This window comes from Xenopus laevis, chromosome 3L (genome assembly GCF_017654675.1).
Source record: "Xenopus laevis strain J_2021 chromosome 3L, Xenopus_laevis_v10.1, whole genome shotgun sequence".
Taxonomy (NCBI): Eukaryota; Metazoa; Chordata; class Amphibia; order Anura; family Pipidae; genus Xenopus; species Xenopus laevis.
Genome location: NC_054375.1, coordinates 144435957 through 144448923, shown reverse-complemented (window position 1 = coordinate 144448923; position 12967 = coordinate 144435957). Strand labels below are relative to the sequence as shown.

The following is a 12967-nucleotide window of genomic DNA, read 5'->3' as shown; positions in this document are numbered from 1 at the left end:
GTTTTTTGTTTCTTTCTAGCATTATGTGAGATATATTTGCAAGAGCAAAACAAAACTCTGAGTTATTGTAATCAAAAGGTGAGTAACAGAATACATTAAAGGGAAAGTAAAGTCTAAAATGGAAGAAGGCTAGAAATGCTATACTAAATATAAACATGAACTTACTACACCACAAGCCTCATCAAACAAATGATTTATGCTTTCAAAGTTGGCCGCAAGGGGTCACCATCTTGTACATCTTTGCAAGACGAAGACGACACACATGTTCAGTGTGGTCTGGGCTGCTTAGGGATCGTCATAAATTATCAAAACAGGTAAACAAACAAAGCTGCTTGAGTTCTGCATGGCTGGGAGGTAAGGTGGGGGCTCCCTCTGCTGTTCATAAGTATGATTGTTTCCCTGCTCAGCAGTTAGGGACCGTCTGACAATTCCTATCCACAGCAGTAAATGAAGGGAAAATTTCACTGCATACAGTCAGGTTTCTTATAAAAACGGTACACATTTTTTAATTAAAGTATATTGGAGATAGGTTTCTTTTTCATTAAAGAAAGTAAAAATGGGATTTTATTTTTTTGCCTTTACATGCCCTTTAAATGGAGATATTCAGATATTTCTTATTTTCAATGTTAAAAATTAGGAACTTTTCTAACTTCTAGTACAGATATGGGATCTGTTATCCGGAAACCTGATATCCAAAAATTACAGAAAGGCCTTCTCCTATAAGGACAAATTTTGGCTGTGAAGGATTCCCCAGGCACAAATTCGCTACTACTACGCTAATTCACTAAAATGTAAAGTTGCGTCTTGGAAGCCGAACGCTGGTGAAGTTTCGCTATCGTTAATTCATCAGCGCATGCATTTCATAGCAAACTTTCACTAGCATTTGTTTCTACCTAGAAAAACTTCGTTAGTATACTTACGCTTAGGTTAATATGAATAGAGCATGTAGATATAGGTCACTTATAATTCCAAATGTCCAAGGAATCAAAAAAAGGCAAAAGAGATCCTCAAATGTCCTAGACATGAGCCCACCCAAAAACAAATGTGGTATGCCCCTCAAGTAGTAAAACATGTTAAAACAAACATTTTTAATAGTTACAACTTTTAAGTATGAAAAAATGCCAGCATTTTTATAATTTTTATGACTTTTCGGCATACAGGATATGATGTCACTGACATAAGATTGAGGAGGATGTAGCTTCATCTTATCAGTTCACTAGGTCTAAACTGGCAAAGGAAACTCTGGCGAAATAGCTGACGTTCTGTAAAATTCCCACTTTAGTGAATTTTCTGAGATATGGGCGAATTTGTCCCGTTTCGCCAAAAATTTGCCACCGGAGAAATGTCACAGACGCCCATTAAAGTCTATGGGCGTTAAAATTGTTTGGACGCACGTCTTTTTTTTTCGACGCACAACGCCATACAATTCTATGGCCATCATTTTCGCAGTGAAACAAGGCAAAAAAATTCGCCCATCCCTACTGAGTGACAATTGTTTGCTTGGGCAAAAATGCGGCTGGCGAAAGTGTGCGAAACTGTGCTAGCAATGGTCTCTTTCACTAGCGAATTGTCCTTGCTAGCGAATTGCTAGCAAAGGCCACTTCGCCCGCCATTTTATCCCAATAATCCAAATTTTTAAAAATGATTTCCTTTTTCTCTGTAATAAAACAGTAGCTTGTATTTGATCCAAACTAAGATATAATTAATCCTTATTGGAAGCAAAACCAGCCTATTGTGTTTATTTAAAGGGATACTGTCTTGGGGAAAAAAAAAATTTTCAAAATGAATCAGTTAATAGTGCTGCTCCAGCAGAATTCTGCACTAAAATCCATTTCTCAAAAGAGCAAACAGATTTATTTATATTCAATTTTGAAATCTGACATGGGGCTAGACATATTGTCAATTTCCCAGCTGCCCCAAGTCATGTGACTTGTGCTCTGATAAACTTCAATCACTCTTTACTGCTGTACTGCAAGTTGGAGTGATATCACCCTCTCCCTTTTTCCCCCCAGCAGCCAAACAAAAGAACAATGGAGAGGTAACCAGATAACAGCTCCCTAACACAAGATAACAGCTGCCTGGTAGATCTAAGAACAACACTCAATAGTAAAAACCCATGTCCCACTGAGACACATTCAGTTACATTGAGAAGGAAAAACAGCAGCCTGCCAGAAAGCATTTCTCTCCTAAAGTGCAGGCACAAGTCACATGACCAGGGGCAGCTGGGAAATTGACAAAATGTCTAGCCCCATGTCAGATTTCAAAATTGAATATAAAAAAATCTGTTTGCTCTTTTGAGAAATGGATTTCAGTGCAGAATTCTGCTGGAGTAGCACTATTAACTGATGCATTTTGAAAAAAAACATGTTTTCCTATGATAGGATCCCTTTATTAATGTTTACGTGATTTTTTAGTATGAAGATCCAAAATACAGAAAGATCCATTATCCTGAAAACCCCAGGTCCTGAGCATTCTGGATAACAGGTCCCATACCTGTACTAGAATACTGTGTCCAACAGACATGAATCTTGTTAGAGAATGTCCCCTCTCCCTACATGGGATCTGTTTAGATATCAGTACCGTTATCTCCTTTTTCTTCACTTTGTATTGGAACCATGTAAAGTCATGCAATGTAGACGCTGCCACTTCTCCAATAAACTTATTTAGCAGCCAAAAAAGCACCTGTGACATTGTAGCATATTATGTTTGCCTGTAATTCATGAATATCAGGAGAGCTCACATTTAGAAAGTTGTTCTTTAAATAAAACACAAAATCTGATGCCTATGGAGAACTTGACTTGGAAATGAGAATATAGCCCAGCAATTACCTAAAGGAAGAGGGGACATCTTCCTCTCAATACAGAAGGCTGAATCTGCAGAGTTTTTATAACATGTGATTTGAACAAATGTCCAGTAAGTGTCACTTCAAACAGATAATACCATCACATCTATTGTCACATATAGAAATGCTAAGCAGGCATCTGGTACAACTAGAAGTTAATGGGCCCTGGAGCTAAGTTCTTAGGTATCGCTCATCCTTATTGAGAAGACAGTTATCCATTCAAGTGCAATAGTTAATTAGTCAGGTGGCCAACCATAATCCTTATACAACTAGGCTTCACAACTTCCATTGGCTGTATTTATTTAGCTGCAGCTGGAGGATCAAAAGCCTTGGAGTGCTCCCAAAGCCCAACCCCCTTTTTATATTCCCGACGGTGGTAGTGTTAATATACCTGGTGGTCTAGTGGGGAGGCCACTTCTGGGTTCCGGGATAACAGGTCCAATAGCTGTAGAACAATCCATGCAAGTACTTCTTCTATTTTAAATGTATAATTATGTAATTAATATAATGGACACATAAAAGCTTTCCTATAATGTGTGTCAGATAACATGGGGAACATTTTTTCCTTTTATACATTTTAGGATCCCAGTTGTATTCTTCAGAGGTCCACTTACCAACTTCTGGAAGCGTCTTGCCAGAATAATCAGACCAAATTAGACATAGAGGTAAGGAATGTGGTTGAGAAATTTGGTTTACAGAGAGGGATGATGAAGACATATCAAAAACACTAGTTAAATATGGTAAAAAATGCTATAAAAGGTCACTATAATATGAAAGTAAAACATTGTTCAACACTTCATTGTTCTGCCATTTCCTTCTCTTATTCACTATCTTTCTGCTCTCCTCTATATCTGTCTACAGAACATCACAAATTCTGCCTCTGGGATACTCAGTGACACTTCTTGGTCTAATCTCAGCTCTTCTGAAGTCAGTACTGTGGTAAATGGGTTCCTAGAGACTGTGGAATTATCAATACTTACTTCATTTACTAAAAATCACAGAAACTGGAATTTCAGCACCCAAGAGATAGGTAAGAAGATAGCTGATATGATTTGCTAATAGGAAACCTACACCATTTAAAAGTAGCACAAGCCAGACAAACTCTAACTCCCAAAATATAACTATATAAATTTTAATTCACCAATTCAAATTTGAATTCAAATGTGAGATTGACCACATCTCGACCCTGGAAACAGTTCTAATTTGAATATTTGCCACCTAAAACTAACCGAGTTTATGTACAAAGTCAATGGCAGAGGTCCATTAAACCATTTGAATATGTTAATTGCCTTCCTGACATTCAAGTTTTTTTTTTTGGAGGAAATCTAGATTCAATCCGAATTTGATTTGAATTTTCGTGTCTTTTGTATTCGATTGAATATTAGACATTCGAGTTTTTTCATAAATAACCTCCCATTCGAGTCGTGAGTATATTCAAATGAATTACATTTAAAAAACAATACATAATTCAAACTTCAAAACTTGACCTTTGATAAATCTGGCCCTTAAATTCACAAAATATTTTAATCATAAAACATTAGTACTTCTGCTGGAAGCGAGAAAAAAGGCCCCACTTTTCTAAAATTTTAGTATGGATTGAATTACCTTAATTTGTAAATTATTTTGACTGTCCTTCTTGCATTCAAATCACAAACAGGAAAAGTAAAAGAAAATTATTTATTACGCAATCATGAATAATATATTGTGCTGCTATAACTTTGGGCTAAAAATTAACATTAAGTTAAAAAATGACCCCTTTATCAGATCTTCCAATAGATCTGCTCTGGTCCCTGTACATGTTTCTTAAGAGGGGTGGGTGAGTCCTAACAGTCACTACCAGAATCGCAGTAAGAGGGGTACAGCCAATCATAGCCCTACAGTCACACAAGCAAAGACAGGTTTAAGTTCCCTACCAGGTCAGCCTACAGTAGCTGCTGATTGGTTCCTATCCTACAGTGCAGTGTGTCAAGTGCTGCTGACTCCCCTGCACAGCCTGGGAAAGGAGGCAACAGGAAGTTGAATGGATGGGTTGAATTACTAAGATTTTTGCCAACATTTTCAAAAAAATCAGCCTAAAAATACTATCATTCTGGATAACAGGTCCCATACCTGTACGATATGGTATGCTGCGTGAAAGGTGTTGCAATGGCATTGAATGTCTCTCTTCATTAGGCTTCTTTTGGTGGATTATACTTTCCTTCATATACCTCCAGCCTTTGTATCTCCACAGTCCTCTCTGCACCTCATTTATTATTCTGCCATAGATTTAAGTTATATGTATAAAACATTTAGAGACATATGTCCACCTCAAGTTTTATATTATTTTCTTTCCAGATGTTGCTAACAAGATATCCCAAGAAAACTGTTCTTTCCTAACCATAAATGTGGGACTCAACAGCATGAAAGTCTCATGTGACCTCCTTCCTAAACCTGAAGGTCAGAGGGATTAAACATATCTGGCCATATGACATATAACTACTTCATATTTGATCTTAGCAACTACTTTTCTCACTTTCTTCAGATGGAGTTGTCTTTATTTCATACAAGAGCCTCCACGCCAGATTAAGTGGGAGTTTTCTCAAATTATCAGAGGACATTGAAGAAAACAGCGCTGTAGTGGTTAATTCAGAGGTGGTGACTGGAAGCATCACAAGCCAAACAACAGAAAACCTTAACCCCCCAGTGACGCTCTACCTAAATAATCTGAAGGTCAGTGCTATAAATATATAAAGAATCTACCAATAACATACTTATAGGAACAATCAACTGGATGATGTTCAAACTCACATATTTATAAAGCACTGCAGTGAGAGCCTCAAAAAACCTCTCTTAGTTTTCTTTTTCTACCTGTAAGGTTCTTTCTGAGACATTGGGATTCAGTCCAATGCAATATGGTATATTTCGTATGATAAGACACCTTTTCGTATGTCCGCTATGCAATTCATTGCGCTTAACAGACATTAACCGATATAGCTTTCCATTACCTATGTTTTCGCTACCTAACGGCCCATTGAAAGTGCCGTGAACATTTACTTTTTGCAATTCAATTTAAGCCAAAACCACTTACAAAGAAAAATCTTTTGCATTATTTTTTGGTTCCCCCTTCACCCACCACCTTGAACAGGCGTGCATAAATTTAAAGTACCATCAGTGCATCAGTAGTGATGGGTGAATAATTTTGGCTGGCACGAATTCGCGGCAGCGACAATTTCCGATTTTTTCTGTGAAAACGTCTGAATTCCTCGATTTTTTCGTGAAAGTTTTAAATTGCTCAATTTCTTAGTAAAAATGTTCGAATTGCTAGATTTTTTAGTGAAAACATTCGAATTGCTCGCTTTTAGTGAAAACATTCGAATTGCTCGATTTTTCCGTGAAAATGTTAGAATTGCTCGATTTTTTAGTGAAACATGTCGAATTGCTAAAATTTTTTGTGAAGACTTTCAAATTTCACGATTTTTTCGGGATTTTGCAGGAAAAATCTAAATTTTTTTGACAAAGCAAAGCAGGAGAAATTCCCAAATCACTGCGCATCAGGGGAGGGAGATCTACGACCTGGGGGAGAGCTGGCAAGAATCGGGTCTGGGTCAGAGAAGCCCACCAGGAAAGGGGTCCACCAGGTTTTTTTCCGGTGTCCCACTGGCCCAGTCCAACCCTGTTAATCGCATAAGTGTTTTAAAGGCAGTTACCTTTGTAAGTGTATATTTCATTAACAAAAGTACAATGTTCTATGGTTTTTTAAAAATATACTGTATTTATTCTAAAATATATGACCTATTTGTCTTTTTATTGATTCCATTTTCATTCGTGTCTTTTTTATTAAAATAAGTGTGTGTATAACTCTTGACTAGTACTACATCACTTTATTTCTTTTGAAAAATGGCAACTATGTTTGAAACAGCAGACTGCAAGTTGACATAAAACGTTCAACCTCACACGTTAATATATTTTGTCTTCTGGGTTATTGGTCACATTCTAAAACTATGAAGACAAACCTTCAAAAAGATATTGATGTGTATAAACTATTAACATCTTATATGTTAGTTAAAACATACCCACACAAATCTTAAATAGGCCTTTCAACATTTGTCACAACAGTGGGTAAAAAAAGGTGCTCCAGAACATTATGTAAATAGCTCACCGAGTAAATGATGAAGTCCAGGTGCACTAGACCCCCAGCTTTAGCGAGCCGCAAACCAGGATACACAACAAGAAAAACAGGGCTGTCCTGCCAGAGGGCCCAAAATATTAGTTATAAAATGATTTGAAAATATTAATGAAAGTTAAAAATATACTTACATCTCTATGAGCCCTACTCGTTTCGTACCCACAGGGGTCCTTAATCATGGACTGTCAGGGAGCCCTGTTTTTCTTGTCGTATATGCTTTCAATAATTGTCATCACAAATCATTCTTAATTATTTCCCTTTCAATGGATCCCACTGATCCACCATGTAAATGATTGGATTGTCTGTTAACTCTTCATCTTTGCAAGTTGAACATGATAAAGTCATTTTCAATATTGTTTATAAGACCCAGATCTAAAAGTGTTTGTGTTCATGCTAAATTTGGCCACGGCAAACAGGACAATAAAAACCCTTTGCTTCTTGGCCTACGTCATAGAAAATGTTTGGGCTCTCATGTGGCTCCGATGGAATGTTGAGAAGAGAAAACAACTTAGAAGAGCACGATTCTTTGCTTAAGATTGCAGGTTAGAAGGGGTGTTGCTTCCCCAGCTAATAAGTTACAGCATCTCCCCTTGTAGCCCCTGAACATACTCCAAGGTTATAAAGAGACAGGGTCTTGTTGGCTGGCTTAAGGGAGGCTAAAGTAGTTGATAAATACCGACTTAATATGATATTGATCCTCTGGCACCTACAAATTTCCTGGCAATTCCAGGTTAAACAAAGTTATTGACAACCTATCATTTTCAGGCAGCTTTCAGTCATCAGAAAGTCAGTGGCATGTCTCAATCCACTTTTTCTCGGTCACTAACTCAACACTATTTAAGTATTTAAACATAGATAGACTTTTGCATGTTAAGTTGCAGTGTGATTTGTTAAAAAAAAGAGCGATACCAACAGTTTCTGCCAAAAACAGAAGTATAAATCAGAAACGGCGATAAGGTATGATAGTTTCTCGCATTCACGTAATTGCAATGAATTGAATTAGGTAAAATTGTGCATTCATGTTCGGGGAAAAACACATATTTACATTATCGAACATTTATCGCATTGAATTGAATAAAGGCCTTTCGATCAGAAACTGAGGACTAATAACATTGTCATAGGAACATTCATCTGGATTATGTCTTAATTGATACTCCTATCATGTACTGTAGTGAGATATCTACAACAATAATTCAATAGTTAAATGTTCCCAAAAAGTCTTCTTTTTATCTTTTTCCTGTAGGGTTTTTTTCTGAAAATATATTTCTTGAAGTCTTTCTGTATGACATGTTTTCAGTAACATTTATACATGTTATGTCTGACATAAATGACCTTATGTGGTATAATTCAGTACTACGCCATAGTCCAAGTGCTCCATGTCCCAAAGGTTGTTTAGTTAACATCACCATAAGACAAAGAGGACAGTAATCGCCTGCCTAGTCTCAGCCTTGTAATTTTATATGATTGCAAGTTTAGGGGGCAAATTTTTGCCTCTGAAGCCTCGGCCACACTTCGCACAACTTTGTCAGATGTTAATTTGCAGTGCAGACACTTATTCATCAAAATGCGAAGTTACGTCTCGGCAGATGAACACTGGCGAAGTTTGACAGCAAAAATTCTTCAGCAGGAGAATTTCATAGCGAACTTTGGCTAGAGTTCATTTCTGCCTAGTGAAACGCACTAACCCTTAGGTCAAATTGAATAGGGCAGGTACATAAAGGTCATATATATATATATATATATATATATATATATATATATATATATATATATATATATATATATATATATATCTTTATTAGAGATGTTGGTGAAATTGCTTGAAGTGGCCACTTATTAAAAATGTCCAAGGAAGCAAAATAAAGACAAAAGAGATCCTCTGATGGATTTATATTCTTATTCCCAAACGATCCTCCAAATGACTTAATATCAGACTCTTCAACAGGTTGGTGGAGTAGCCATCTCCACAGCAGTAACATGAAGATTGAAGGAAACTACATTGAAATACTTCTAGTTCTTGTGAAGTAAAGTCAGGAATAAAGTTACTCTTATTTTTTAAGTCACTCTTATAAGCAATTTCCCTTGAGGGGACACCGTCCTTATTCATGAAGCACATTTTCAGCTTGAGTCATCTAACAAACTTATAAAAATCTATTTTCCAGCTGAATAGATCAGTATTGTGCATAGGTATGAACCCCAGTCCCTTGTTTAGAACGGACCGTTCAGTCAGGGTTAAAGTACAGTCAGATAGATTTATAACCAAGTTATTTACCTCATTCAGTACGACTGGTAGAACTGTCTCTGCACAAGCCTGCACTGCGACTTTCTTTGCGGGTACCCGATCCGACTGGCTCCTCGTGTTGTTCTCTTCCTCCTCTTTGCATCTCTAACTCCCTCCATTCATGTCTCCTCTTTCCACCTAAAAAAGGCCTCTGTGTTTCCCTGTAATTGCTTGCGCCGCGCTCCGACTCTGAGCTGAACCGCTCGTCTGTGTCACTGTCGATGCTGCGGGGGGAGGAGGAGTTCGCCCGGAGTGGTGCTGCTCGGGTGCATTGGTTTCCGGACGGTGTCTCGGCAGTCCAAATCTGTCCAAATGCGTTTGCTGCCATGGAGAGCCGACTTGCCAGCTGTTCACTTTGCCTGATGTGTAGTCCCGGTTATCACGCTCGAACTTCTTCATTTTCCTAGCGACTGTATCTCTTTTTAGTTTTTCAATGCTGGTATTGATTCTTTTAGAGTTTTCTCGTATTCTGTCGGGTTTTGGGTTCTCAGTCTGGTGGTTTCTTTTAGTGATGCAATGTCTAACTTGGTTTTAAGGATTTCTGGTTGCAGGTATTCAACTGTCAAAACCATTGCATCCAGGCTTGCCTTATTCCAAATTCCCTCCCATTAGCACGTAGACCTCGTGGAATTCTTTTTGTTTTTATATACTCCACTAATGTAGAGCTGTGTGAGGTCAAGTTCAGCTCTTTCCTGGACAGATTAATCAGTTGGTTATAAAATTTCTTGTCTGTATTTGTTCCAAAGAACGACAATGTTGTGTCAGCTAATGCAATCACTTCAGCAATCTCAGCTTCTGAGTAAGCAAAATTATTCATGGTTTGTAGTCCTTCTTGAGACATTTCAGTAAATATGGTTAGGATCTCGGAAATGGCGTTTGTTAGTACAATGAATTCAAATTCTTATTCCCAAATGATCCTCCAAATGACTTAAAGGGCATGTAAAGTCTAAAATAGAATAAGGCTAGAAATGCTGTATTTTGTATACTAAATATAAACATGAACTTACTGCACCACAAGCCTCATCAAACAAATAATTTATGCTTTCAAAGTTGGCTACAGGGGGTCACCATCTTGTAACTTTGTTAAACATCTTTGCAAGACTAAGACTGTGCACATGCTCAGTGTGGTCTGGGCTGCTTAGGGATCGTCATAAACAAAGCTGCTTGAGTTCTGCATGGCTGGGAAGTAAGGTGGGGGCTCCCCCTGCTGTTCATAAGTATGATTGTTTCCCTGCTCAGCAGTTAGGGACCGTCTGACAATTCCTATCCACAGCAGTAAATGAAGGGAGAATTTCACTGCATACAGTCAGGTTTCTTATAAAAACGGTACACATTTTTTAATTAAAGTATATTGGAGATATGTTTCTTTTTCATTAAAGAAAGTATAAATGGGATTTTACTTTTTGACTTAACATGCCCTTTAATAGTCAGACTCTTCAACAAGTTGGTGGAGTAGTCATCTCCAGCAGTAACTTGATGTTTGAAGGAAACTTTGTAACAGTTTTGAATTGGTGAGGATAAAACTTATTACTATTGATACTATATTGTAACACTACTAAAAGTATTATTGGTGTATAATGAATAGATGGCAACATAGCATTCATATGCTTGAAAGTATGCTGATGCATTCTGTCCGCTGGACACATTTGGGATTATGGGTAAAGAAGTTTTTAAAAAGTCATTTTCTTCACACTTTTTGTAACTTGCACCTAAGGGGTCCGAATCATATAGTGTGTCAATAAAAACGACTTTTTTCCCATTTGAAGACTCTCCAGTTTCCTTCAGAGATCCTCTAATGCCCTAGGCACGAGCCCATCCTAAAACAAATGTGGCATGACCTTCAAATGGTTAAAAATAATGTAACAGTCAAAACTTTTAAATACAATCCCACTTTAAAATATGAAAAACACCAGCGTTTTGTCTTGTAGGACTTTTCGGCATACAGGATATGATGTCACTGACATAAGATTGAGGAGGATGTAGCTTCATGTACAACCTGGCAAAGCAGCAACATAATGGAGAATTTGCACTTTAATGAATTAATGATCATTTGCCTGAGCGAAAATTCGCATGGTGAAAGGGCGTGAAACTTCGTTGGTGTTTAGCTCTTTCGCTAACGAAATGCCCTCTATGCCTGTTAGTAAATTGGCAATGTCCCTAGCAGATTGTATATCTGGTGAATTTGCACTAGCGATGGGCACTCGGTCCTTTAGTGAATTTGCCCCTAGGTGTGTAGTAGAACATGTGTGTATTGCGCGAGTGTGTGTGTGTGTGTGTGGGGGGGGGTGGTAGCTGTTACAATAACTTTGATCTGTTTTTCTATAAGGCCCAAGACTCCTCCCAAATATCTTTGTGTGTATTTTGGGATCCTAAGCTGAGTGGATGGTCACAGAGAGGCTGTATCATCATATCTGTCAATGTCTCCCACACTGTCTGCTCCTGTGATCATCTCTCCACCTTTGCTGTCATCATGGCTCCCTGTAATATAAAGGTAACTTCATTTCACAGATTACGTTGTAGAATTAGAACCATAAATCATGTGTCCTACTAACAGCAACCATCCAAACACTGAGGCAGCTAACCATCCCGTATTACTAGGCATTTCCTTTATATTTCTCTCCAGTGATGGAGTTAAGGTCCACCTAATGATGCCAACTTATAAAAAGCATTGTTTTTTTTGAGCACTGGGATATCAACAGGCCTGTTTTTGGTTAGACCACTGATCCCCAACTAGTAGCTCGTGAGCAACATGTTGTTCTCCAACCCCTTGGATGTTGCTCCCAGTGGCCTCAAAGCAGGTGCTTATTTTTGAATTCCAGGCTTGGAGGCAAGTTTTCATTGCACAAATGTTTGAACCTGGGGATCTTACATAAAGTTATATTTACCAAATTGTACTTATACAGTAGGTAGTTGGGTCAGCTACTAATTAAAGCTTACAAGTGTACTGGGGGAGTTGTTTGGAAATAATCCATATTATCTTATATTTATATTTATAAAGCGTCTAACAGGGGCAGCGTCAATATGACGGCCCCTCCCAACAATATTGTATGTCATAAATAAATGTGTTATATTTAAGACATACAGTTTTTGTATAAGTAAAGAGTGTGCTGCTTGTTAGAATTTAACAATCTTAAAGATTATGGAGGCACAAGACACAAGTTGTGGGGATGTGGGGATAAGAAAGTGAGAGGTGTGGCATTGAACATCGCATCTAGCATGTGGCACTAGCCAACATCAGGTTCTGAGTTCTCAAAAAACTCATTCGTGGATGATCTCGATCAATGTTTTTACAATCATGTTATTGTGGAAGATAACTTGCAAATGATAATCGATTTTTCCTGTTCATTTTCAACGAGTCTCTAAAATCTAGGAAAAAAACGAATTGCTTGAATGTTGAAGAAACACCTTTCGATAAATTATATAGAACCGGTTTTAGTTGCTTAATGTTTTCATTCAAATTTTCATATTTGTTTTGTGTAAAGAATCTCAAATATTCAAATTCTAAGAACTTTAAACATACATTTGCCACATAGCGAATGCTAAAGGAATGCATTGCTAGATGAAGTTAAGAATTATCTAAAGAAATGTGTTTGAAACATAGTAAGATTGTAAGTTAGGTTGAAAAAACAGACACCCATCAAGTCCAAACTTTAACTCTATTTTAACCTGCCTAACCACT

The 12967-nt window shown here is 37.6% G+C and overlaps 1 protein-coding gene across 1 annotated transcript in view; it reads left to right on the top strand.

The window, feature by feature from the left end:
• Positions 1–12967, top strand: part of LOC108710360 (adhesion G protein-coupled receptor E3) — a 51084-nt gene that overhangs the window by 13723 nt on the left and 24394 nt on the right. The window contains exons 5-10 of the mRNA XM_041585630.1: positions 20–78; positions 3424–3507; positions 3704–3872; positions 5177–5278; positions 5364–5551; positions 11615–11779. Of these exons, the coding sequence (XP_041441564.1) occupies positions 20–78; positions 3424–3507; positions 3704–3872; positions 5177–5278; positions 5364–5551; positions 11615–11779 (767 nt within the window). The remainder of the gene's footprint in view (positions 1–19; positions 79–3423; positions 3508–3703; positions 3873–5176; positions 5279–5363; positions 5552–11614; positions 11780–12967) is intronic.